Source organism: Gymnoscopelus braueri (assembly GCF_963280865.1).
Source record: "Gymnoscopelus braueri genome assembly, chromosome: 15".
NCBI lineage: Eukaryota > Metazoa > Chordata > Actinopteri > Myctophiformes > Myctophidae > Gymnoscopelus > Gymnoscopelus braueri.
Window position 1 is genome coordinate 22,586,231 of NC_137620.1, and position 26,688 is coordinate 22,612,918.

General features: G+C 41.7%; 2 protein-coding genes across 4 annotated transcripts in view; both read left to right on the plus strand.

Annotated features, from left to right (window-relative positions):
* The window catches only part of LOC308101810 (ADAMTS-like protein 1), a 137,642-nt gene extending 121,484 nt beyond the window's left edge, over positions 1 to 16,158 (plus strand). Inside the window, exons 16-26 of one of the 3 annotated variants that reach the window (XM_080451291.1) lie at positions 1,897 to 2,026; positions 4,909 to 5,119; positions 6,156 to 6,335; positions 7,189 to 7,342; positions 8,116 to 9,151; positions 9,254 to 9,381; positions 11,015 to 11,135; positions 11,766 to 11,970; positions 13,507 to 13,616; positions 14,299 to 14,519; positions 15,352 to 16,158. In XM_080451291.1, the coding sequence (XP_080307417.1) occupies positions 1,897 to 2,026; positions 4,909 to 5,119; positions 6,156 to 6,335; positions 7,189 to 7,342; positions 8,116 to 9,151; positions 9,254 to 9,381; positions 11,015 to 11,135; positions 11,766 to 11,970; positions 13,507 to 13,616; positions 14,299 to 14,519; positions 15,352 to 15,461 (2,606 nt within the window). In that variant the 3' untranslated portion in view covers positions 15,462 to 16,158. The remainder of the gene's footprint in view (positions 1 to 1,896; positions 2,027 to 4,908; positions 5,120 to 6,155; positions 6,336 to 7,188; positions 7,343 to 8,115; positions 9,152 to 9,253; positions 9,382 to 11,014; positions 11,136 to 11,765; positions 11,971 to 13,506; positions 13,617 to 14,298; positions 14,520 to 15,351) is intronic. The other 2 variants (XM_080451292.1, XM_080451293.1) reach the window with 2 other exon arrangements.
* Positions 16,159 to 18,725: 2,567 nt separating this feature from the next.
* Positions 18,726 to 23,487, plus strand: LOC308102046 (NLR family CARD domain-containing protein 3-like). The gene is made up of 6 exons (XM_080451638.1): positions 18,726 to 19,201; positions 19,397 to 21,068; positions 21,303 to 21,386; positions 21,609 to 21,692; positions 22,038 to 22,115; positions 22,230 to 23,487. Exons 1-6 carry the CDS (start codon positions 18,874 to 18,876, stop codon positions 22,555 to 22,557), a joined length of 2,574 nt encoding a protein of 857 aa, XP_080307764.1. The 5' UTR covers positions 18,726 to 18,873; the 3' UTR covers positions 22,558 to 23,487.
* The last annotated feature ends 3,201 nt before the right edge of the window (positions 23,488 to 26,688 follow it).

Here is a 26,688-nt window from a genome sequence, read left to right on the forward strand (position 1 = left end):
TGTGTGTGTGTGTGTGTGTGTGTGTGTTTGTGTGTACATACATGTCTGTGAGTGGGAATAATGTTTGTAGGTCTATTGTGTATATATGTGTGTGTATGTCTGCCTACAAGCGTGTCGTTCCTGCACAATGCTGCAGGCTCGTCTGGTCTCGCCTCGCTGCTTGTGTGTGTATGCACCCACACCCAGCAAGTTCCCCCATTCGGAGATGATTAGAGACCCGTATCGGATGTCACGTACACGCCCCAAGGCCTGTGCTCCTGTGGACCATCACACCGCTGTGTGCCGTTTGAAGCGCCTGCCTCCCTGTTATTGTCCCCGACATCAGAAGCAGACTTGCCGAGTTATGTTCCTCTGCCTTTAACCCATTCAATCCGGGAACGCATCTGTGTAATTTTTAGATTTCTTTGGCTGTTCAAAAATGTAAACAAAATAGCAGATGTACAAGCTCATAGCGCGACACAGAGTGCCGCACTATGAGCTTCTAGATCTGCTATTTTTTTTTAAATCGTGAAAAAGTAGAAAATCCTGAAAAATCCTGAAAACGTTTGAGAACCACTGATATTACAGCAACATAAGTTTAAAAAAAAAAAATAGGATTTAGAAGACATTTGTAGAATTTGTAGAATTTGTAGAAACCTTTTCATGTCAAAGACCCCAAAATGATATGTATTTTGGCCGCGGACCCCCATCTCAAAATATCTAGTTCCAGGGACCCCCCAGAACCAAAGATTTGAGTTACAAACGTTCACTTTAAATATATATATATATATTTAAAGATTTGCACAAATTTACCACGATTTAAAAGAAAATAGCAGATCAACAGGCTAGGCTTGTACTGTATGTCTGCTATTTTTGAATAGCCAAAGAAATCTAAAATGACACAGATGCGTTCCCGGATTAAGTGGGTTAACAGAGCCTGACATCACAGTGCTGAGCGGCCCACAGCTCGAGTATGCAGCCATGTTGTTTTGACGTACATTAGGCTCCATTAGATACAATCACTGCTTGTTTTTGTAAAGGGGCGCCTAATATTTTGGTTGCTTCCCTGCAACGTCTGTTAGCAATATGTTGTATTTTTTTCAATATGTTGTGTGTGAGCTCGCTAATGTGAGGGTAACAGACACAAGAACAGCGCGTGTGACTGTGTGTGTGTGTGTGTGTGTGTGTGTGTGTGTGTGTGTGTGTGTGTGTGTGTGTGTGTGTGTGTGTGTGTGTGTGTGTGTGTGTGTGTGTGTGTGTGTGTGTGCGCGTGCGCGTGTGCGTGTGCGTGTGCGTGTGCGTGTGCGTGTGCGTGTATTCTTGGTTCAACAAGGTATATATACAAAGAATATAAGAACAGAGTCCAACTTCACTTATAAATGTATGTCAACATATTGATATACAGTAACTTAAAAGAATGCAAGCAGTCTCAAATAGTAGTCTCTTTGCCGGGTGCACAGCTCAGTTCATATGAACAGAAAAATGCCAGCACTCACAGAAATGTCCTTTATATTTAGATAGGCGCAGGCAGCATATGGACACGTTTCGGCAGAACCTTCCTCAGTGTAATCAATCCATTATGCTGAGCTCTACCAAAGCGCGTATTGATGATAAACAAAATAGATTCGGTTCCCACAATATCCAGTGAACTGCACATCAACCAACACCAGTCACTTGTATCCTTGAGGAATACATACAGTACATCTGCCACTATCATACCCAAGCTGCTCTGGACAGTATCAGCCTTAATGCAAATGTTGAGAATGATGAATCCACCAAATGATCCCCAACTGACACAGGGGTTTCCCAGAGTATAAAGTAAGGGCAAAATGCCGGCCATGTTGGTCATTAGCACATGGTGCCCTCTTCAAGGGGGACTGGCCTAGTGATTGCCTTGTGGGTGCTTTATGTTGTCAGGTGTGCAGGAGGCTGTGGTGATGTGTCTCAACAAGCAGACCAGGGAGACAGTGGACCAGAGCCTGTGTGTGAGCTCTCGCCGTCCCCCCCAGCTCCTCCAGGACTGCAACATCCAACCCTGCCCACCCAGGTGAGACCCTCCAATCTGTCGGGCCTGAAACATTCACTATACATAGTGAATGTTATATTTCTCCTAAATGAATATCTGGCATGTAAAATAATTAGCATTTTACTAACCAGGTATTACTTCACATCTGAACCTATTGTGACGTATGTGACGTAGCCCCTTGGCCCCCTCCTTTTTTCCCTCTACACCAAATCTCTTTGCCGAAAATAGCCGATTTACAAGCTCACAACGCATAGCTCTGCTATTTCCGCCGAATATTTAATATTAATATTTTGCCTATTATGACATGCCCCAGAATAGAGGCGCTACAGTTCATGTCATGTGGTTAAATCTAACACACCCGTTATTAATTTGCATCACGGTGTACTATACCGGATGCAGCCCTACCGTGTTTTTACCCTGTTGTGTAGTATTTAACCTGAACTGGAAAACAAACGACAGAATCTAAGGGTTTCATCCCCCTTTAAATCATCTGAGTTCACAGGCACATTAACTTCCAGTGACACTGAATCAGCCTGACAACAAATGGATGGGTTGTATCTCAGAGAGCAGGAAATGAAGCCAGTGGGACAGCCAGCTGAGCCCGGTCTGGAGTCACACACAATAGGGATCAGATGTCCATGTTCACTAGGCCTCTGCAGTGTCATCCTCATCCATCCTCCTCCCCCACAGGGAAGAAACATTTTTTAAGAAATATAGGTGTTTTGACAGCATGGAAGCGTGGGGGGGAGAGGCTACCGTTTTTTTTTTTAAACTTGGAAAACTATCATAACAGAAACAAATGGACATTGTATTTGGCGTCTCGTATTACTGCAAACGGCGCCCTGTGATCATATGTCAAGATGGCGATGATTTGAGAAGGCCTGGAATAGCCTGCGATGAGTGCAATGCCAGAAATATGCTGTTATTGTGTTTTCCCTTTTGCGTAAAAGGTTTTCGATTACCAGCATGTACTATCTGTACCACTGGGGGTTATTGTAATAGGGTTTAGCGATTGATTGATAGAGGCTATTGTTTCATAATGTCATTTACAGTTTTCCGTAATATTTCACTTTCGCCCACTTAACATCATCACCATTGGCCATAAACTGTTGTGATGCAGAGAAGATCTGTCATGCAGTATTGTGGAACTGCCAGAATTGTTAACAGCGGTACTAAATCAGTTTTATGTGTGTAAATATGTGTATGATTGCTGTAATGTGTGTAAATATGTACACAATATTCAGTTTCAATATTCATTCCTTTTTAAATGATATATGTGCCCTGTTAAACAACATAACGGCATGTTGTTAATCTGTCCGAGCTGTGGCACAACGGTGAGTAGATTGTGTGTTTGGCCACACGTTTCAAGTTAACACTGTGCACAGCGCCGGTGTTCCACCACTCGCACCCATGTCAGAAAATCCAGAGGCTTGCAGCCTTACCTCGGGCTGTTTTTCCAGGCCTTGATTCTTGTTTTCAGGCACAACAAACGCTGCGTTGGACTTGTTTCCTTTGGCCCGACACCCCCTTCCCAGAGGCCTCCTCGCCCTCCCATATTCCTCCACTTGGATCCTGTTCCCTCTGAAGGGAAGCAGCCATAAGGCTTGGCATTGAGAGTTGTCCCGGTGCAGAAACGAGCTACGTTCCCAACTCTCTTTCGGTCCCTGGAAGCCTCGTGTAAATAGGAATAGTTTTGAAATATCACCCGATCTGTCAAGCGGACGAGTGAAGTGGCTGCCATCTCACTCCAAACCAATGATTTCAGGGATCTCCGTAAAGGGCTTGTGACTGAGGTTGGATATATGTTATGCAACAATATGAAAGTTGGCATGCCCGCCACTCTTTCAAGATTGGTGTAATCCGAGAAACATGCTGAGAAAAACTTCAGCGAGGGATTGATCACCCTGATCTTCTGACATTGTATTAGACAGGCTTATTGAGGATAAAGGAGGTCCAAAGTTTACCTCACGGTTTTCCCACACGGTTTTAGGAAACGGTTGTGAACATTTTGTGCTGTTCTTATTCGTATCTCTATTTATTCGCTATTCATATGCTTTTTGTCATTTAAATCATTTTTGGTGAGAGACTGATATTTGCTGTTAGCCTGCCTAGATATGGACATTGTAATGTAATGGGACAGTAGAGAGGCTTCTTCAGTGGAGGTTGGCATTATATTCAAACAGTATATCCAGCCCTCTGAATGGAATCACTGTTGGGTGGGGTAACACGGTACATAAGTAATACATTACATAATAATATTACTTTGATGCGTAACAAAGTAATATAACATACATTGTTAGGAAGGGCATTCCTTTAAAAAACTCTTAATTTAGTTATGTTTCTAACAAATGCAAGCACACTTAGATGGAACGTGAGCCAGCACTATGCCATATCCACCTAAGTTATGACCCTTTTGACACAAATGTTTTGTGGCAGCAAATAGATATTTCCCACAAAGTTTCTTGAAAATGTTCCCAACTGTTCTTGATTTTGACCTTGAACTTATTTGTCCTAAACTTATTGAACTTATTTATCGTTTTACCTTGACCTTTGAACATTTTTTACCCAAACGATATGTACACTTACAAACAAACAGACAGGACTGATTACAGTACGCTGGTATGCATTGCTGTGGGCAGATTAATATCTAAATATAATAATATATTGTTATGGAACATACTATTACTTTTAATTGAAAGTCATACGTAATATATTTGTGGACCCCAGGAAGAGTAGCTGCTGCTAAGGTAGTAGCTAATGGGGATCCAAATAAACAATAAACAATATACACAGATACCAAGTGAATGCAAGTGAAAATTAGATATGCTTTGTGGTTACATTTAGGAAAGCAACTGTGGTAGCCACTGTGCATAAACCAGACAAATTGCAATTAAAACCCACAGGTGGGAGACGGGAGAATGGAGTTCGTGTTCCGCTACTTGCGGGGTGGGTCTGATGACCCGCACTGTGGCTTGCACTCACCGGCCCTCGCGGGACCGCAACCACACGGAGAGTGTCAGGGATGAGGAGTGTCGTGCCCCCAAGCCCACCCCGGTTCAAGCCTGCAACCGCTTTGACTGCCCTCCTCTGTGGGACTCAAGAGACTGGGGACAGGTACATTATGAGAGATGATAATAATGATGATACATCACAGTCAATACAGTAATTGATATGGGCAAATTGGGTGGTGCAGACTCTGCCAACACCATGGCAGAGGCAGAGGAACATTTGGGAGAAAATTATAATAAGAAACAGTTCATAATAATAATAATTATAATAATAATTGATACAGTCATTCGATGGATAGATGTCAATAATTGAGGTTTGAAACAGAGTCTAGTTCTCTAGTTGCAAATTAGATATCAATCAAGATTGTCAATACTACTGTATGATGACAGTGTCTTGTACACTAACGGTACTGAGATCTACAACTCTCTCTGCCTAACCACACACAAATTAAATTAAATCTCAAAACTGGTGATACATTCTCTGCAATTAATTAGCACATCTTGATTGAATCAATGTAGCCCTCATTTCCAATACAGTCTTGTCAGTAAAAGCCCAGTGAACTAGCACGCCGTTTCTCACGCCGGGTTCCATTTGTACAATCTTAGAGTGTACAAATGGAACCAAAATGTTCCCTTACGGGGTCCATTTGGTTCCATTTGTACACACTCAGAATGCAAAACTGGGAAAGCATCTGTGTCATTTTAGATTTTCACGATACATTTTTTTTAGCAGATATACAAGCTTATAGAGCTTGTATAATAGCTTGTAGATCTGCTATTTTTGAAAAATCTTGAAAATGTGCCCAAATCTTTGAATATATAAAACAATTTAAAGACAACATTTTGACTCAAATCTTTGCTTCTGGGGGTCATTGTAACAAAATATTTTGAGATTGGCGTCCGCGGATACATATCATTTTGGGGGTCCTTGACATGAAATATTTTTGAGCACCACTGATATATAGCAACATACGTTTTTCAGAAACTGAGGCTTTAGAAGACATTTGTAGAATCGGCCTCAGGTCTTAATGGGTTAAAATGAACTGGATAGTAGTGGACTTTATATTGCAGATTGGGGTCCCAGAGAGTTACAGACCCGTAAGGGTTGAGAGCCAGTGCACTAGCATGTTTTCTGTCCGCAGTGCTCCCGTAGCTGTGGTGGTGGTGTCCAGAGGAGGGAGGTGTTGTGCAAACAGAGGCTGGCAGACGGCAGCGTGCTGGAGCTGCCGGACACCTTCTGCCCGTCTGTCAATCCCCCAAACCAGCAGCCTTGTGCCGCGCAAGAGTGCCCGTCCAGATGGGTCACGACTGACTGGTCACAGGTAGAATTACTATGTATTTATCTAATGTACATACTAGGCCTGTCACAATTATTGCATAATCATAATAATTATTTTGCATAATCGTCATAATCGTTTCTATGTTGAAAATGTCCATATATTAAAATGTTCCACTATTAAAGTTTTTTTTTAAGTATAAAGATATTAAATATTTATGTTATTTGTCATATCTGCCCTGTGCAACTTTTGTTTTTTTATGAAGCCTAAAAGCCAAACAGAAATGTAATTTTTATTCATAATGTTCCAATGTTCAACAACAGAAACACAATTACATCGTTACTCGCAATTATTTGAGCGTCAAGTAAAATGTCCTAATTGTGACAGCGCTAGTATACCTACTGTGCTACATTCCTGCCTTGCTATTCATACCTACTGTACCTAGTTTGGTCCAAACCTCACTTGCTGTATAATGAGTGATATGTGATATGGCGCTGTATGCAAGCGACGTTTTTTTACTTGGAGAAAAACCACAAACAAAACCTGGGTTGTCTTGGCAACCACTTTCTAGTCCCAACAAACAGCTGCTACAGTTTGTTTATCACTGTTATTATGGTTACATGCAGTTCACAAACATTGATTTAGAACAGTAATTAAAACTGTTGACAGGGACTATGATTAAAATGTACCGATGTTCAATATTAGTGGACACCTGCCAGCCAGCCAATGAGAAACAAGTGTTTTCTGTGGCCATGATATACAGTAAGATACTGCATGACACGACATTTGCCATATGACTTATGATAAATGATGGAAAATCAATGCCAGGACGGGGTAGGACAGGATATGCACAGGATACATCTGTTTTCATACCATAGTAACTCCCTTTTTCCTCCAGTGTTCGGTGACGTGCGGTGAGGGCATCCAGAGGCTTCAGGTGGTCTGCAAGAGGCAGGGGGAGAACGGGCAGTACCAGACCATGGCCCCTGAGACCTGTGCCCTGACGCCCAGGCCCACCAGCGTCCGGCCGTGCTCCCTCAGGCCCTGTGAGAGTAAGAGAGCCTCTGTTTGAGTCGAGTGCCGTTCCGTTCCATACAGGAGTGCAGGGAGATTTGAAGTTGCCAACAGGGTTTTTGGTGCTGCTAAGCAAGCAAAACATTCCGGAGCCAGCTATGAATTCTCTTTAAACCGCCCTGATCAATGTTTGTGTTTGTTGGGGGACTGGGGCTAATTCAGGTTAAGCTCAAGAATTTCTCATGAAAACAATTGACGATCTTAGATCCATGGAAGAAAAAAAAGAGCCACTGGCCCAAGTAAGCCTTTGTCTTGTTTCCAGTGTGCTAAAGGAGAATGCTGGAAAAGTGGATATTCAGGGATTACTTTACTTTATTTCTGACCTTTAAAACCATCGAAGTCGAAATAAAACAAAGAGCAGCCTCGTCCTCAAACTGTTATCCATTACGCATTAATCTTTTTAGAAATCTTAGCGTCCACTGCATTTTTGGTTTTGGGACTTAACGAAAGGCCTACTGAAAATAAATAGAATCACACTCCAAAAATGTAATTTAATCTAATGTAACCACTTAAACCATACTTCCCTACCGGGGTCCCCCAGGAGTCTATACTACATTAAATCTCTTCACTGAAAATAGCCAATCTAGCTCACAATGTGTCACAATTGCGTTGCAAGCTTGTAGATCATCTATTTTCGACAAAACTTGTGCACATTTCTTTTGCATTAGTTCAGCTCACAGTTTTGGATCGTCCTGTCTTCATCAATGTCTGACATTATTTCGTCTTGCTTCCCTATCCTTTACTGTTACAGAGACCATGGGCCCAGACATTGTCAAGCCAGACCCCACCGTCCTGACCCAGAAGAAGGTTTACATCCAGTTGAGGAAGAGCAGAAAGCTACAGTTCGTCGTGGGAGGCTACGCCTACCTGCTCCCTTGGACGTCTGTGGTTATTCGATGTCCAACCCGGCGCTTCCGCAAAGGTCACATTCAGTGGCTTAAGGAAGGGAAACCCCTGGTTGGCCTCCCCCACATCTCCATCACATCCCTGGGTTACGTCAAGATCCAGCAGCTGCGTGCATCTGACGCTGGGGTCTACACCTGTGTGGCAGGTCAGGCCCAGGAGAACTTTGTCCTGAAGGTCATCGGCAGCAAGCAGAAGCTTTCCGTGCCGGAGGGCGGGGAGTCGTGGCTCCTTCCGGATGGACAGCGGAAGGCTAGCCAGCAGGAGGTGGCCCTGGCAGGGGAGAGACTACAGGAGCTACGGCTCTCCCTCAACCGATATGACGGCATCGTCCAGCACTTGCTCGCCATCAGAGGCTCCGTCCAAGACAACAAACACGTTGTCGATGTACCGCGCTCCGGCGAAAAGAACCGGTCTACGCTCAAAGAAGAGGAAGCGTCCGCAGAACTTTCCAGTCCAATCGTACTGATTGCTGAGACGCGGAAGCTGGATGAGATCGCCCACAACCTTTCTGAAGGCATTGGCAGACCGCAGGGGGAGCTGCTCATTGCCCAGTTGCTCAGCGAGCTCACTGTGATTCAGGGCGAGACCAATGAATCTACTCTTCACCCTCCGGACAAAGCAGAGTCTTCCACTCAAGGACCCCTCCTCTACAAACCTAACGTAAAATCCCATACAACGAGACAAAGAGGCCCAGTCATTATACAGCGGCCAAGAGCGTTTGGCGTGGCATTGTCGTCTTCTGAGCTGGTGGTCCATGTAGGGACGCCGGTATCACTGCAGCGCCAGGTGACAAGTGTGGAGTTGAGGTGTGAGGCTTTGGGAAATCCAGAACCCAACCTCACCTGGACCAAGAATGGAAGGGAGTTGCAATACAGCAGCAGGTAAGGCATGCAGGTCTGCACTCCTAAATCATAACCTGTGCAAAGAATTTACAGTTACGAAGTGTTCTAGATTCAGTGGTTATCTGCTCTTTGCGTTGGCAGAGTAGGCCTGTTGCCTGATGGCTCGCTGAGGATCCAGTCTCCGTCCAGGGCGGATGAGGGCCTGTACACGTGTACTGCAAGGAACCACCTAGGCTCCACCTCTCTGGCATCAAGGCTGCAGCTTATAGGTGAACAAATAATATGCATTAGTAACATTTTGAGTATCTTATATTATACCATGAATATACTTTGAATATAACTTACATTTTCTCAATAAAAAACTATATTATAAATCCTGGTCACTATACTGCCTCCCCCTGGCCAGCCGGGGCGCCTGATGGAGGGGAAAGGAACTGGTTGGAATAACGTGTTCCTTCCACACGCTACGTCCAACCAGGGAAACTCTCCCCTGTCAGGTGATAAGAAGGTCAGACGGCTCTCATGCATTGAAGGAGGCGTGAGCTCGGCCCTGGCCTCCCTAGGTTGGCAGAGGGAAGGTAGTGCCCAGGATTGCATGGACAATTGGCACTGGGTGTAAAAAATTGGGTTACAAAATCGTGGGATAACATTTTTGGAAAAAAAACTATATTATAGTCCACCACTGTGCACCAGTACTTTACATGCCTGGTTTTGTGTTTGTTTTCACCTGTTTAATTTCACTGTCGAAATTATTGTGCAGCTTTCAGCTTGTATCTTTTTGAACACTGTATGTTGCAATACACACATGCATGCACGCACACACACACACACACACACACACACACACACACACACACACACACACACACACACACACACACACACACACACACACACATACACACACACAAGCACGCACACACACACAAGCACACACACACAACAGATAAAAGCTTTTACACTGACTGCGTCAGCCTCTGAGAATGTATCTGAGCTCCCGGCCAGCGGGGTCACTTCTTTACCGTCCCTCCTGTTCTCAGAGTGAGCGTGATTAGTGGTGACCGTTCCGTACGCTTCACCATCAAAGAGCCGCCACCGTCCGTTTCCTGATACCCCGGCACATTCACTCCCCATACGACAACAATTAGAGATTCCAGGCAGCATTTCAAAGCAGATTAGGCGGGTGCGTCCCATTCGCCTAATCTAAACGGAGGGGATAAAGGAGCTTTAAAGTGTTGAAAAAGATCCAAACAGAATCTTATGGACCTTTCAAGTCCGCTCCAGTAAAAGGCCACATCATAATGGGGTTATACTTCCGACATCGCGCTCGTTTCACGGATAGGAAGCGAGCCCAGGTCGGAGCCTTTCAAAAAAGAATGTGGCACAGAGCACAATGGATTTCCTTAAATGGAAAATGTACCATTAAATAGATCTCTCATGCCATTTCTATGATGTTGAACAGTCCCATCGTGATTTGTGAACTCTAGGAGTCTTCCAAAGCTACAAACAAGAGAGCCAACAATCTTGATAATGTTAGACAAAGACAAATGTTGGAACTGCTTCACTGACAGTCAATGGGAGACAGATTTTATAGACTCGGTGAAAGGATGCATTTGATGAAATATAGGCAGGCTGAACCTTTTATGCAGAGATATATGGTATAATACTTGTCCAGTTTAACAATCATTCATTCAGTGTTGTAAAGAGGCCAATTCACCACAAGACTGATTGTTTCTGACAAGTGCCCTTCGATATTTTAAAAACGTTATTTATTTTAGTATTTTATTTTTGAGACTTGGAGACACTTGGAGTACTTATTCTGTTCTTGTAATGTTCCTCCTCATGTCCCTTGTATCCTGCATGTATCCTACTGTGCTCATTATAGTTTGTACTTGCTTTCAGGTGATGGAGCAAAGGGTTGTGACCAAGGAATTGGTGTGCCGGATGATGGCTCCATTTGTCCAGACAGAAGCAACAGCAGCCAATCACCTGAGCTGTGCCATGGACAAGCCTGCCCCCACAGGTACTTTGCTGCTACTGCATGTCAAAGTTGTCAATGTGGAGACCTTAAGGTATCCAAGTTTAAATATTGTTATCAGCCCACCTTCACACAACACATGTAAGAGGTGTTCATTCTGGGTTGTGTGTTATTATGTGTAGATCTGTAATTTGACACACAACCTCAGTCTATGAGATTAGGATGGACAGTGTCAAAACCAAACTCAGGCAGACATCGTGTCCTCGGGGAGCGAGGAAGAGAGAGAGCGACGAGCGGCAGCATAGTGAAGTGAAACCATGCAGAGCGTGGCTCAGTGTTTTATATGGAGCTCTGCTCTTCTTCCACCAGCCCTAAGACCCACAAGCCTTCCTGTCTAGTCTCACATCCTCTACTGTGTCATGTCCTAGTGAATGAAAACACAGCTTTCAAATCTTCTGTGTGGGCGACGTGCATGTGTGTCGTGTGTGTACATACACACGCATAAAGAAAACATAGTTCTAACATTTACAGTATTCGTTTAAAATATTGAAACGGCACAGATATTCACAGTGATGATACTAATCATTTGTGTTAATTATTACGGGCATGTCGAAGACTCATTGATTTGGACCTGTTCCTTCCAGCCATGACTTGTTTTTTCTTTGTATGGAACAGATGGCGTGCGGCCCCTTGGTCACCCTGCTCGGCCAGCTGTGGGAGGGGTGTTCAGAACAGGGGGGTCACCTGCACACAGGGTCCTGAGGTCCGTGTTGGAGAGGTAGAGGCCCATCTCTGTCTAGGAGCAGGGAGAAGACCCTCGGACACCAGGCCATGCAACCTTCTGCCCTGTGCCAGGTGGACCAGCACTCTCTGGGGGCCGGTGAGTCCACTTAACCCTGACCACATTGATTTGATTTGATTTGATTTATTTGATTTGCACAACATTTTTTGTATACATTTACAGGACATGTTAGTTATTTCCAAGGGAAACATTATGAGATAGTTGTTGTGCCGGTGAGGTAAGAAACCCTGGGGGGGCTTATGTGAGAATCTCACCGTTTACATTACATATAATAAGAGTTATTTAATATTAAAAGCAAAGACGAACAAAAACAAAAAACAACAAAAAAATAATAATATATATATATGCATATATACATAAAAACCTATGATAAAGGGTATAGGACAACTGATAAAAAATTAAAGTACAGGACTGAGCAGAAGTGACAAAAACAAAACAAAAACAAAACGAAAGGTATTGAACAAAGCAAAAAATATGCTGTTACATATTCATGTGAATATAAGTATTAAGTGATTTAGATTAGAAGATGGTCTAGTTTTCCATTTGGGTATTTAATTTACTTCTTCCAAGTCACTGGAAATGTATTGCGCTTAGGGCGCTCGGGTGGCGTAAAGCCCACCACCACGGAGGTTGTTCTAATTCATTATGTACCTGGTGCCCAATAGAGTGTATTTTTGTAAGCCAGAGGAAGTTAACTCTACTGTCGGCTCCAATAGAGCACCGAAGTCCTGACGTGACTCGTTCATCCCCAGGTTTGCGGAAGTAATTTCTCTATGGAGAATAACATTGGGTCATCTTAGAATCGTCTCATATAAGAATTGTGGTCCAAAAATAAACACCGCGTGTCGGCGTTATTGTCAGGGAGGGGGTTCTGTATCGTTTATGATAGTCAGTCACTTATATTTGATACAGTCTGTTTCTGGCGAAAATGTAACTAATTCGGCGGAAGTAACATTAGCGTTTTCTCACCGTCAGTTGATGCTTCATATCCATAAGAGTCAACACGCCGGGGTCATTTGTTTATTTTTGGAACACAGTTCTTATTTGACGCGATATTAAATACGTCTCTGGGATTCAGAACGGGGGTGGAAAACTGCGAACCAGGTAGACAAACAAAGGATGTGTAAATGACGTCAGACTTCGGCGGTCTATTGGATATTTGCAATGGAATTTGTGCACTGGATTTAGGATAAATTAAGGAAATAAGCTCTGTAGCAAACAAAGGCTTATGATATTAATGTGTTTTGCTCAACAACATAATCTCCACAAATTAACACAATGCACACAGTACAAGTTTTGTACCACACAAGCAGTTTATAGAACAAAAAACTAAATTATAATGGCTTCATATAATTCACAGTTCAGGGTTTACCATGTGTCATTTATATTGCTCTTAGCATACCAAAGACATAATTTGAAAACCCTGTGGTAAAAGATCATTTGAAATCTGATGAGGGGGAATGCATTGCTAACTCACTTCCAGGTTTTGAAGTACATGCGCTCTGTTGTCACAATTAATCTCCTAACAAAACACTACACAGCTGCTTTTACCAAGAAAATAGAGTCCGAACAAAGAAGAATGTGCTTGTAATCTGGACGAAATCTCTGTTTCAGTGTCACGGTCACTGTGTGGGCCCCAGTTTGGCAGCACAGCACCGCCACGTGTATTGCCAAGACACAAACGACACTAAAGTCCCCCAGAGACTGTGCAACGGCCTCCAAAGGCAAGTATTGATATAATGTCCATATTTTTTTTGTAACACACAGTACATTTTCAGTTAGTTTATTGTAAAACCTTCTTTTTATTCTTAGTTTCAGAATAAAACTAAGTTATTTTAGTTAAAGGTAGGGTAAGTGATATTTTTTGGTTTAAACAAAAAGTATTTTGTTAAAAGGTTAAAGCACTATATTCTGATAGTAATCATTGCTATAGAGTGTTTGTTCAGTAACAGGAGTCGCCCTGTCTCTCCAGCTCTTTAATAAACAGAAAATCAATTTTCCGGTAGGTGTCAAAATCTCAGCCAATCAGGAGAAAGTACCAATTTTAAAGCTTCTTTTTTATAGAGTTCCAGTTCCAATTTTGCCTGCTCATTTCTTAGTGTCATCACTTCCAATTTCACTTGTTTAATCTATATCCTGATTGAGTTCTCTATCCTGATTGGATAAAATTGGAAATTAAACTGAAACTGAAACGAAAATGCATTTTCTGTTTTATAAAGAGCTGGAGAGACAAGGAGACTCCTTTTACTGAACAAACACTCTATAGCAATGAGTACTATCAGAATATAGAGCTATTTAACACTTATTTTAACCAAAGAAAATCACTTACCCTACCTTTAACTACAGTATAATAACCTTTCTGTGTGTATGTGTGTTTTGTGCGTGCACCTGTGTGCCTATCTGCAGACCCAGCTCCCATAGGAATTGTTCCACGGAGGCCTGTGGCCTGCAGTGGCGTGTGGGGGCATGGACACAGTGCACCGCCACTTGCGGGCGCCATGGCTTCCAGTCGCGGCAGGTTACGTGTGCACACCATCGCACCGGCAAGCCGGCCCGCGAGCATCACTGCACGTGGAGGCCCCGCCCTCCGAGCTGGCAGCGATGCAACGTCCGGTCCTGTGGAAGAGGTGAGGGCAATGGATTTCAGTATTCCTGTAATTTGATCTTCTGCAATTTTTTTGTGTGTGTTCCATTATGTTTTAGACCAGTGGTTATCAAACCTTTTCATATCAAGGACCCCCAAATTCATATGTATTTGGCCAAGATTTTGTGTCGTTCAAATGTTTCCCTATGCGACGCAATGTATATACTGTAGGGTTAAAGTGGTTAAACAGATTTTTAAGCTATATTACCTCATTTTGCTGGGGACCCCCTGCAACCCCTTCAAGGACCCCTGGGGGTCCCTGAACCCCACTTTGAGAACAACTGTTTTAGACATTTGCAGTATTTATACCACGGGGTGAAAAGTGAAAGATCAGAGGTGCAAAAGACGACTGTAAATTGAATAGAAGAATCTGTTAACTTTGTCTGCAAACTAGCCAATCCGTTGCATTCTGTTTTAAATTACAACCTTGGCCCAATCCTTGCCCCAAATGGAGAAAGTTTTGAAGGTTTAAGTTTTTAGTTCATTATAAATAAATGTCTCTGAGTTCTGACTTGCCACTAAACAGGAGGTAGGCTCTGGTTGATGTAGAACTGATAATAATATAAATATTTGAGTGATGTACACAGGCTTTAAAATGTTCCACAGCATCCATGGAGTTTAAACAGGATTAGGCTCTAATCTCCATTCCTTTATCCTGCTCGTTTTGAGGAACTACAGACATGATCCCACACAACAAAACATTCAAGCGCCACTGACAGCGTGTGGCTCATCTGTCAAGAGGAGCGGTGCATACGGGCTTACAGTGAGTTACGTTCAGTAAAACATCTTCCTCTGTGTGTGTGTGTGTGTTCCAGCAGGCGAGTGTCGGGACAGCACCAGGTACTGTGAGAAGGTCCGGCAGCTGGAGCTCTGCCCGCTGCCCCAGTTCAAGAGCCGCTGCTGTCAGTCCTGTCGGGACACCTGAGAGGGGACACGCTGGCGGGGGGGAGGGGCAGGGCAAACCACAAACAAGTGGACAGGTCCAGGACTGGTCTGTTGACAGAGAACGGAGACCTTAAATCCCCTACGACCCCTCTGAACACCTCTCCAATAACCGTGGTGGAGGAACAGGCTTGAAAGAGGGGCAGGATCGTGGAGGGATGTTGTTTGCATACTCATCATACTGTGTGTGTGATTGTGATCTTCTTTGTGGCGCTGGGTGATACATTTTTGGTTTGAGAAGGGACATCACCGTTAATGAAGGCTTCAGTTGGTTTTATTCTGTGTTCGCTTCAACTGAAGCTTGTGTGTCAACAGCCCTTCCGTATCATGCAAATGTGACTTAGATTTCCTCTAGTCGGTAGGGAAGAGAGTTAGCCTATCTAATGGGCAATTGATGATTGGGTTAGCTAGACCAGTGTCTATCAACCTTTTTTGTGCCAAGGCACACCTGGCATAGCCAAAAAATCCCAGGGCACACCTAGATATACGGTATATATATATATATATATATATAATTATTTATATATATATATATACGGTATATCTATATAATATATGGGGGAGAAAAAAAGCAAATGCAAACAAATATTTCTGTTTTTGCATTATTCAGACATGCAAACTTGTTGCTTTTCAGCTTCCACTAGCCGTTTTGAATCCAAATAGGGCAATAGTGTGACACCTGACCCGAAAAAAAACAGCATTTTGTCACCCTTTTCACCTCGGGGCTGTTTGCATGCCTGATTATTATTATTGTTTTGTTTTTTTTTCAAAATGATATTTTTTCAAACCTTCTTCAAACGGCGCGGCACACCTCAGCAGTAGCCCCGGCCCAAAATTGGGACGTTTGCCAGGGTTGATATACACATCTATAGGAATGATGAATGATGCAGTGTTTGTTATAATCACTGGATAGTGTTACATTTGTCTTTCATAGCAGTGGTGTCTGTCAAACACAAATCAAAAGGCTAACCTTTGACACAGGTGATCCCAAGACATATTTTAAGCCCCCACTCCTCCCTTTTTTGGGGGGAGATTTGATGTCCAAGTGTGCGGCACAGGTGAATAGCTGACATGGTAAATATGGTTTTATCCAATCGATGGGATATCTCTGGTTACCACCCTCAATTGGACAATGGACAAGGAGTTTTCATTTTGGGACAGTAGTTAGCGGCTATCTGTGACCTCAATGATTAGTCAGGTAATTTCAATGAGTAATATCTGAAATATGATTTCAGTTGCTTCAACAGTACAGCTTAACTTAGAGAACAACATTATTTGCATGGATTGCACTTAATTTGGTGGAGTGACTGAAATGCAAGCAATTTAATGAAAAATAAATCATACATTTATCTTTGCACTAATAACTCCCCCAAGTCTATGTTAAGAACATGACTTGAAGTTGTTTTTTTCATCTAGTTTGTAACATTTCAACATATTTTGTCTCATGATTTTAATGCTTTAACCACTTTGTGATGCAAGGTAGGTTGAAAGTAATTGTAATCCCTCCTAACAAGCAAATATAATTTACTCTTTTCACTAAGATATATGATTTTATCCTCAAGTTTGGCCATGCAGTAATTACCAGCCGTTGCACGACAGTCAGGCTTAGAACTGGACTTGTGATCCGCTACAGTAGATTCAGTTAGTGAAAATGGCCACTGTGTGATATTCATGTGGGTAAAAAAAAAAGTAGCAGCTTTTGTTTTGTAACTCCTTTGGTTAGTGTGCCAGATAGGCAGTGTTTGCACTTTTGATATTAATATTATGTCTTGGGTTCCATATCACTTTAGCAGTCGTGATCACATACAACACAAACAAGAACATACAGTATACTGTACACTTCTTGGTCAGTCAGTTATGCCTGATTCATTCTTCGTTACTTGCTGTCACTCACCGAAATGAGCAGATGTACTTGATGACAACGTATCGCAAGCTTGTAGATCAGCTATTTTTGGTGAGTGACACCGGCTTGCAGCCAAGCATAAATCACCCTTAGGAAGTGGTCCTCTTGTATTACTGTCATGAGATGAGAACAAGGTATCATTAGATATTAGTTCTCGTTTTCTTGAGCTATGTAGATATTTGTTTTGCTGAAGATTGATGCTCTGTTGTCTTTTAACTATTTATTATCATGTGTGTCTTCGTGCAAATGTGATAGTTTTGTAAATAATTGCAGTGGTGAGATATGAGCACACACGTTTTCCCCTGACATGACACAGTTCCGTGTGCATGCGATGGGGAACCTCCACTGGTGACTTGATGTATTGCTCTGTCTCTCAATGCCAGGTTAATCACTAGACAATAAATTCAGTAACATTCCTTTTATAAACAGTTTGTTATGGCTCTTTTCACTTGTGTTTGTGACAATTGTGACGCATGTATTAAGTATGTTATTGTTATTAAGTATGTTATTGTTTATATTGTTTTTTAGATTAGACACAGACAGCTACATATAATGGTATAATTAAAATGATAAAAACAAAAAGAGATATGAATAATCTAATATGGCATGTAGAATAAAATAAATAAATGAGGACATTTCAACAACATAACTGATCAATATGTAGACCAGATAATTTAGACTAGAAAAATGTGCTACTCGGAGCACAGGTCTCCGCCAGGCCAGGTAGTAGAAGACAATCTTAGCCAATCAGGATGGAATATGAAAAATTGGACAGATCCGTCTTGATCACATGACTAGAGATGTGTATACCGATTTATGTGATATTTGGACAAAATCTGTATAGGAGTATATATCAAAACATTTGTTTTGCTAAAATCGTCCTGCTGATGGCACTATGATCGGTCAATGTTAAAAGGATGGCATTTCTACAAAAAGGTACTGTACTGTTCAATAGGACATAAAAGTTTGAATATAGAAAAGACAGTTTCATAACTCGGTTTGGTAGAGATATTAATAGCAGGACTCACAGATAACATTCCCATCCCTGTTACTGGATACACTTCCTCAGTGGTGTAGCTTACATAGGGTTGCCGGGTTATGAGAACCCATAAGCGGGATTTCACCTCAAGGGGGTCCCACTGCTGGCAAGGTTTTATTTATTTTTTTAGTTCCTCTTAGCACCAAACGGCGTGGAGAAAGTGAAAGTTTAGAAGCAGTGGCTGCTGAAGGAGCGCTAAAACAGTGAAACGCTTCGGTGGAGCGTCTTTTTTTTTCCACACGGCAACTGTAGAGGAAGTGTCTACTTCCTTTCACTGTTTCATGTACTGTAGTAACAGTGAGATTAAATGGTTTAAGGTTATTTTATATTCGTAAAAGAAGTGTCTATATCGACAGTGTGGGCCAACAAACAGGATGTACAGTATGTAACGCTTTTTTCAGTTAAAAGTATTCTTTTGTCAGCTTTCGATGATGTACGTACATTGATTGACTGATGATACACAGAGTTGTGATGGAAAAGGATGGGTGCAAGTCTTCTTTGAAGACACTTAGGGTCCTGCGAGTTTCACTTGTGGATCAATTGGAAGGTTGGATCAACACTATACTGGACAGCCTGGTATCCTCTGAGGTGTTCACCCGAGATGACCGTGAAGAGGTGCTCTCCCAGCCAGGACCACGGGGAAGAGTGAGAAAGGTTCTGGACATATTGGTATGTAAAGGTGAAGAAGCTGCTGAGACCTTTCTCTCCATTATAAGCCACCATCGGCAACAAACGCAGACACATTCCATGGGGAGGAATGAGAACGAGACCGGATCCACAGGTATGCCATTTAAAATGTGGAAGGGCTGTTGTTCTGAGAAAACAGAGTCAACATGTTGCAGACAGGATTACTCATAGAAAGACAATGTGCTGTCCATTATGTCCAGTATTCCTCTGCATAGCATGACCTCTCTGTTTTTTGTGAAGAAAAAAAGATGTGTACTTTACTGATGTCCTACCTTTATTTATTTTTCAGAGTACAACAAAACTATGCAAAAGCACAAACAAGTTCTAAGACGCAGAAGTGAGAGCATGCTATACTACAACACTCGGCATGGGGAGAAAATCCCTTTCCTAGAACATTACGTCAATCTACTATTAGTCAATGGACACCAGGATAAAGAATTAAAAAGACATGAGGTGCTGGCATTTGGACGAACGCGGCTTTCTTTCCAACAGAAGTCACATGAGCACAGGCAAATTACCCCAGACCAGCTCTTTTCAAATAGAATAGGAAGCCGTCCTGCCAAGAAAATTCTGGTGACAGGAGTAGCTGGCATTGGAAAAACAATCCTGGTGCAGAAGATGCTGCTTGATTTTGGAAATAACAAGGACTATCTTTCCTTTGACTTTGTCATCCATATTACCTTTAGAGACCTTAATCTTATCAATAAACCAACAAGCTTCCGAGACTTGGTCTTGCGTAAAAACGGGCACCTGGCTAAGGAGCTGGATAATATCTTGGCTGCTCACAGCAAGCTACTGATCATCTTGGATGGCTTTGATGAATTCAGACACTGCAGCAACTGTGATGTGGAGGTCTTTGTAAATGAGCCAGACCAGGACGGAGAGGTGGCAGAGGTCTTTGCCAGCCTCATGCTGGGAGAACTCCTACCTGAAGCTTCTGTACTTCTCACAAGTAGACCTACAGCCATCAGCCACATCCCTGTGGGCTGCATCGATCGCTTTGTCCTCATTGCTGGCTTCTCCTTGACAGAAGTCCAGGACTTCTTCCGACGTTACTTCCAGGACAAAATCCTTGCCGAACAGATGTTTACTTTAGTAGCGGCAAATGAGCTAATGCTGACGCTGTGTTATATCCCAGCTTTTTGTAGCATTGTTTGCTGCATCATTAAAGAAAGCAAAGACCTTAGTGAGGGAAGCCCTAAGACCATGACAGATATTTATGTCCAGTATTTGATGGCCATGATGCAGTCTCATAGCCGAATAGCAGGGGCCTTACCACAGCTCTCTGAAATCGTGCTAAGATTGGGTCAGCTCGCCTTTCACAAGCTGATGGCCCATCAGACAATCTTCTATGGCATTGACACTGCAGACCTGAAGGGATGCAGCCTGGTCAGCACCTTTCTAGACAAGACAGTGGCACAGGAGCCTGGTTGCACCGAAGATGTGTACTCGTTCACGCACCTCACCGTCCAGGAGTTCTTTGCAGCAATTTATTGTGCATTCACAGATCAACCGCTGTTTGAAAGCCATGCACATCAGGGGATAGGTATAGGGCACTTGCAACTTTTCAATCAGTTCCTTTATGGAATCGTGTCTGAACGCAATACTAAGCTTCTGTCAAGACAAGTGGGGTTGCATTGTCAAAGTGACAAAGTAGAGGCCCTTAGTCAGAGGATGGTCATAGAGCTCAAGACCCTGTGTGAGAGCGGGGGGCCAATGCTGAATCATTTACACTGTTTGTTTGAGCAACAAGACCCCTCATTGGCCCACCGTCTGCAACCTGATATTCTGCGGGTGAACATCAGTGATGAAACTCTCTCCCCCATGGATTATAATGCCATCAACTACTTCCTGAACCTAAGCAAAGGAAGTATATTTGAGCTGGATCTCACAGGAACAGACATACGCAGTGAGGCACTGAGAGAGCTTCAGCCTCATTTACTCAGATGTAAAAGGCTTTGGTGAGTTATCAAGAAATATTTACAATCGTTTCATAACGCAATCAGCAATACTGCCAATACATCACATGGAATCAGCAATACATCACAAGTCATGTTTTTTCCCCAACTTGAGAAAGCTGAATTAGGTATAAACCTATATCACTGTATATACTGTATAAGATGTACAGTATTACTCAGAATTTACTATTATTCACGTGAGTAAATGAGCAATGTAAGCTATCATTCTCTCCCTAGGCTTGGAGACAATGCTCTTGATATGGACACAGTCCAGGTCATCGCTGATGTTCTGCAGTTGTCTGACTGTATTACCCACCTTGGGTAAGATAATAACACATAATATTAATTATTTATTTTAATATTCTGTAACTTAAATATGATTTTATTATTATGTGTTGAGAAAGAGTACAGAAATGACAGAAATGCCTAAATATTTCCTCCTTTATGATTGAGGATTATCTTAATATGGGGAAAACACAGAGCTAATAGATCTGCCCCCCCCCCCCCTTCAGAATGATTAATGCTTTCTCTTCCTTGTTTTAGACTTGGATGGTCCAACATTGGAGATGAAGAGCTGCTGGTTCTTTCCGATGCTGTGCGAATCAACAAGAGGCTCATTGAATTGTGGTGAGGGTAATGATGCAACATTGGGTACTGTAGGTGGAAGTGAAAATTGTGAAACTGGCATAGCTTCTGTTTTTTGTTTCTAGTCAAAAATTGCAAAACACTGCACCGATTCATCAAGATCATGTGGATACTGTTCTGGCTTGCCCTTTCAAATTCCTTGGACATTATGTCCCGGTTCCCTCCGTGTCACGGAAATCATAAAGTTTGTTTTTTTGGCAAGTTGCACTTAGATTCTCTACAACTGTTGCAAATATGGAACCCATTCAGTAAAAAAAAAGGTGCAACTATTTCATTGATAACTTTGAAAAATATCTAACACAGTGCTGTTACTGTACTCTCTTCCAGGATGGAAGGAAACAGAATCAGCTACAGTGGTCTGTTATCACTGAATGATTTGACTCCAAACCCTTTGAGAAAAGTTGTGTAAGTAAAAGATTTGTTTATGACAAAATAAAAATGAAAATAATAATAATTAACTATTTTCATGAATATGCCAAATCAATGTTTATCGGGAAATGTGCTTAATATTTCCCACAGCGCTATATGGAATGATTTGACTGATAAGGAGGTAGATACCCTGCGTGCAACTCATGGGGTCGGATGTTACATAGTGGACTTCAATGAAGACCAGACATGGCAGGCGTGGGGACAATGGGTTTTTGACAGGTGTGAGGTCAGCAGCAATGAGAAGCTCATTACGGTGCTCTACAAGGTGTGCAACATATCGGTCCAACGTTTAGAAATACCCTGGGCAGTGACATTTTATAAAAGACTCGCTCAGCTTGTCAAAAGCAGAATTGAGCAGTGCACTGAGGATGATGTCCGCAAGAAACTGGAAAAGTTTGTGGGTGTTTTGAGTTCATGATAAGAGTGTGTGCCAGTCTCTGCTTACTTGCACAGGCCTACAGGTCACTCCAAACACAAACCACTAGACTCACAAACTGTTTTTTTGGTCAAGGTCAACTTACCCACCATAGCATCCCTATTCTGGTCATGTCATAATAAGCAAAAATAGACAAACACTCTGCAAAAGCATACAAACGTTAAGTGAAAATAGTAGCGCTTGTGTATTGGCTATTTTTGCTATTGACATACAAAGTATGTAGGGTTTAAGTGTTTAAGACAACAAGTTATTGATGAACTCACTGTATGACTGGCTACACTAATGAACTCTATAACTGCACTGATTCACTTTATGACTTCAGGGATTAACTTGACTGCACCTTTGATGTATTTGATTGTTTTATATATATTTATATTATGATTTGTGTTGTATGGTATGGTTGTGCAGGAATATGTACGTCTGTGTTTTTAAAGCACAAATCAGGAGTGTCACTTTTTAAATTTCATTGTATGTACAGTACAATGACAATAAAAGCTTTCTATTCTCTATAATCTTCACTGCTACACCAATAATGAAACAAACATTACTGTAAGCAAAACATTTTGAAAGTGAAAATCCTCCAAACCAAGAAGAGTGCGGCGAAACACCCAAAAACATCAGCCTGTCAACCAACACTTTTTCCTCTTTTTCCTAATTGTACAGTAGGCTTAATACTACGTTCTCTGAAGGGTATAAAATCACAGAATTGGCCTCATCACCACGTTAAACTTTATCTCACCTGCATGTGAGACTACTATAAGGCCTGTTACTGTTCTATTGCTGCACCTTATAATATGTACACATACAGATATGCACCTGTTGCCATTTTTTAAAACTCATGTACATATCTCTTACAATATTATGCTATATGAATATTTGTATATATTCTTTTTGTATTAGGATCATATTTGATTATTTGACCTGTTCTATCTTTGAAGTTTGTATGAAAAAAAAACCTGTGATGTGAAAAGCTGATTCTGATTCTGTAAAGACTGGCCACTTAATTTTACACTACATTTTTGAACATTTTTACCTTTTCAGAGAAACATAAAATAAATGCACTTGTATTTTGTTATATCTTTGATTGTTGCTCTCCCTGCCTATGGAAAATGCATTGTGGTGACACTTTTTTTACACACAGATTTACTGTAGTAGTGATTTTATTCTACAACTTGTTTTTGTTTGTATTATAGTGTTCTGACCTTCAATTTGTAGTGTGTCTGGGAAAATGCACGCCCGAGATTGTAACAAACTTTAGTGTAAAGGTAAGACAACGAGTAGGATCAAAGGAATTGAGCCGGTGCCACTAGTTCAGCTCTATAATGACCTAATATTAAATAAGGTCCACTGCATTGTAAATGACTTTACTCACCCCGGCCCTAATCCAGAAATGTAAAACATTACATTTGTTACTACTATGTAACAGTAACAGTCAGAACTGCTGTGTGTGTGTTATTTTTAGACTGAAGCGTACAGTAGCTTTCGATCTAGTAGATCAGATTAGATCTACTTGATCAGAAGTTGATGAAATCCTATATCTGTCTGAGAGCACCCCAAATGAATGTGTGTATAAATGGTGCATTCACCCCACCTTTGCCCCCACCATGTATAGTGTAATGTGAAGGAAGGATGACTTAAAGAGGCTGCAGATAGCACAAAATAAAGACAGAATCACTAAATGCCTGACACTCCAATAGTTGTGTGTCATAAGGCCCTCTACTGGTCATCAGATGATCGGTCTATTCTACTGTACGTTCAATACATTCAAATAATACTATGATTATGTCATTTTAAATACTTAAGTGGTAGCTTTCATCTATGAGAATTACTTCTGTAGATGGCCATTGGGACTAATTTGTGAATGATAAACTGAGTCATGTGATATTGTTTTAAAGGCAATAATTCTTATTATTAAACTGATTTGCTGTATGTAATATGTTTACTGTATGTATGTATGTATGTATGTATGTATGTATGTATGTATGTATGTATGTATGTATGTATGTATGTATGTATGTATGTATGTATGTATGTATGTATGTATGTATGTATGTATGTATGTATGTATATGTACTCTGCAGGAGTCTAGCCATGTTGAAGAGTCTGTGTCTGTCTTTCTGTCTGTGTCCGGAGCTACTGTCGCAAACTACTGGACGGATCAGTCTTCATAGATGACTGACTAGTCGAGACAGACAGAATGCAACACCCGTTTGACGGGGACTGCCCGTTGCGCCGCATGTTGATGAGGATGTGATGATCACCTAACGGCTCGCTTGGGGGTGCCTCAAAGGGCTCAAATATCCTTCTGATGGCACGCCTGCCTTGATTTAAATGTCTTTAGTGGGAATGGCAAACTGGCATTCCTCAGTTGGCGGGACTACCAGGAGCGTTGAAACATTTCGTGACAGGGGGCCCATCAAGTCAAATGGGTGTGTCATGGTCAAATCCTATCCCAACTCGTCACTATAGTATGACTTCAGAGTGATGTTGATGACTGATGTGATGTCACAGGCTGGCCACATGGAGTCTGAGATCTATCTTGTTTATTGATATGTTATAATGTTTAGGACTCTTGGAAGAGTTGCCATTGGGTAAAATAGATCCTGGTCTACTGCTATGCTCACTTAAACTGATCCAGAATGCCACAGCAAAACACTGGAGATGGACCCACAAAGCAATGATGGGCATGGCCCCTTACCTCCAGGACATGGTCCACTCCTACACTCCTTTCCACACACGATCAGCTAACACAAGAGGACCTCTGTCCTTCTCCTCCCTATAGGACACCCTGGCCAGCTTTCCAAACATCCTAGAGACTCCTGTACTTCCTGGTCCCCAAGATGTGGAATGGCCTCCCCGCTCAGTCAGGACTGCAAACTCACTCCCCATTTTCTGCCACAGTCTGAAAACTCACCTCTTCAGACTTTACCTCAGCCCTAGTCCTCATTCCTTGTACACACACACACGCACACGCACACACACACACACACACACACACACACACACACACACGCACACACACACACACACACACACACACACACACACACACATTTATTTTTTATCTAGTTGTCTTTCTGTTGCTGTAGACACAATGGAAACAATCATGTCAAATCATTGAAATAACATAAATGCATTATTTCTGTAATGATTATTGGTTTATGTCCAAAGTCTGGCCCAGGGGAGTGTTTTGAAATTAACCTGGGCATAGGCATATAGGCTATTTCTCAGTAGAATTTGTAAGGATTCATGGTTGTTCCTTTTGTTGTTTCATTCTCAAGATGTGAAAGAAAGGCTATTTTAAAATGTATTTACATTTTTGTAGAGACCTTTTGAATTTCAAATTTGACACCTGATTATATTTGTCAACTCACAGCCACTTAAACAAAAGACAATGTATTGGACTGTAAATAGCCCTTAGTGCATGCATGTGACTTTTATGTTTTGTTTTGTTTTGTTACAAATGAGTGGCTTACATTTGGCTAAAAGACTATTGATATTGCACCCACTGTTAAATAACCTTGTTGTAATCCAATGCAGTTGTATGTGACTGTTATGGTCCAAACGTACAGCATGACAAGAGGTGCAGACGGCCATAAGATATTTTCATATACCTGGTTTATGGACAATAGTTAACTTGTCTTGCACTTTCTATTTGTGTAAGATGATATAATGCTTTTGTAGAGGATGTGGCTGTGTGTTTAACTTCCTATCTTTGTCTGATATGTGCAAATATGGAGATGACTGAAGTCATAGTACTGACGTCATAGAGGCCTTCTCCAAGTAGCCTACTCTGACAAAACACCACTATACAAGTCAAAGTAGATATAAACTATACAAACTCTTTCTACAGACCTCTATCTTCAAACAACAACAACTTTGATGTTTCTAATGGAATATGTGCAGTGGTGTAAACTAAGTACATTTACTCAAGTACTGTACTTAAGTACAGTTTTGAGGGATTTTTACTTTACTGGAGTATTACCAGTTTTCAGTACTTTTACTTCTACTCCACTACATCTCAGAGGCAAATATTGTACTTTTTACTCCACTACAATTATTTTACAACGTGTCTTATCTTGTAGATCTTCTATTTTCAAAATATTTTTATAC

Coding starts and splice junctions, on each gene's coding strand:
- LOC308102046 (XM_080451638.1), top strand. CDS start 18,874: ATGATACACAGAGTTGTGATGGAAAAGGATGGGTGCAAGTCTTCTTTG. Junction 21,387..21,608: donor GACTGTATTACCCACCTTGG/GTAAGATAATAA, acceptor TCCTTGTTTTAG/ACTTGGATGGTCCAACATTG. Junction 21,693..22,037: donor AAGAGGCTCATTGAATTGTG/GTGAGGGTAATG, acceptor ACTCTCTTCCAG/GATGGAAGGAAACAGAATCA.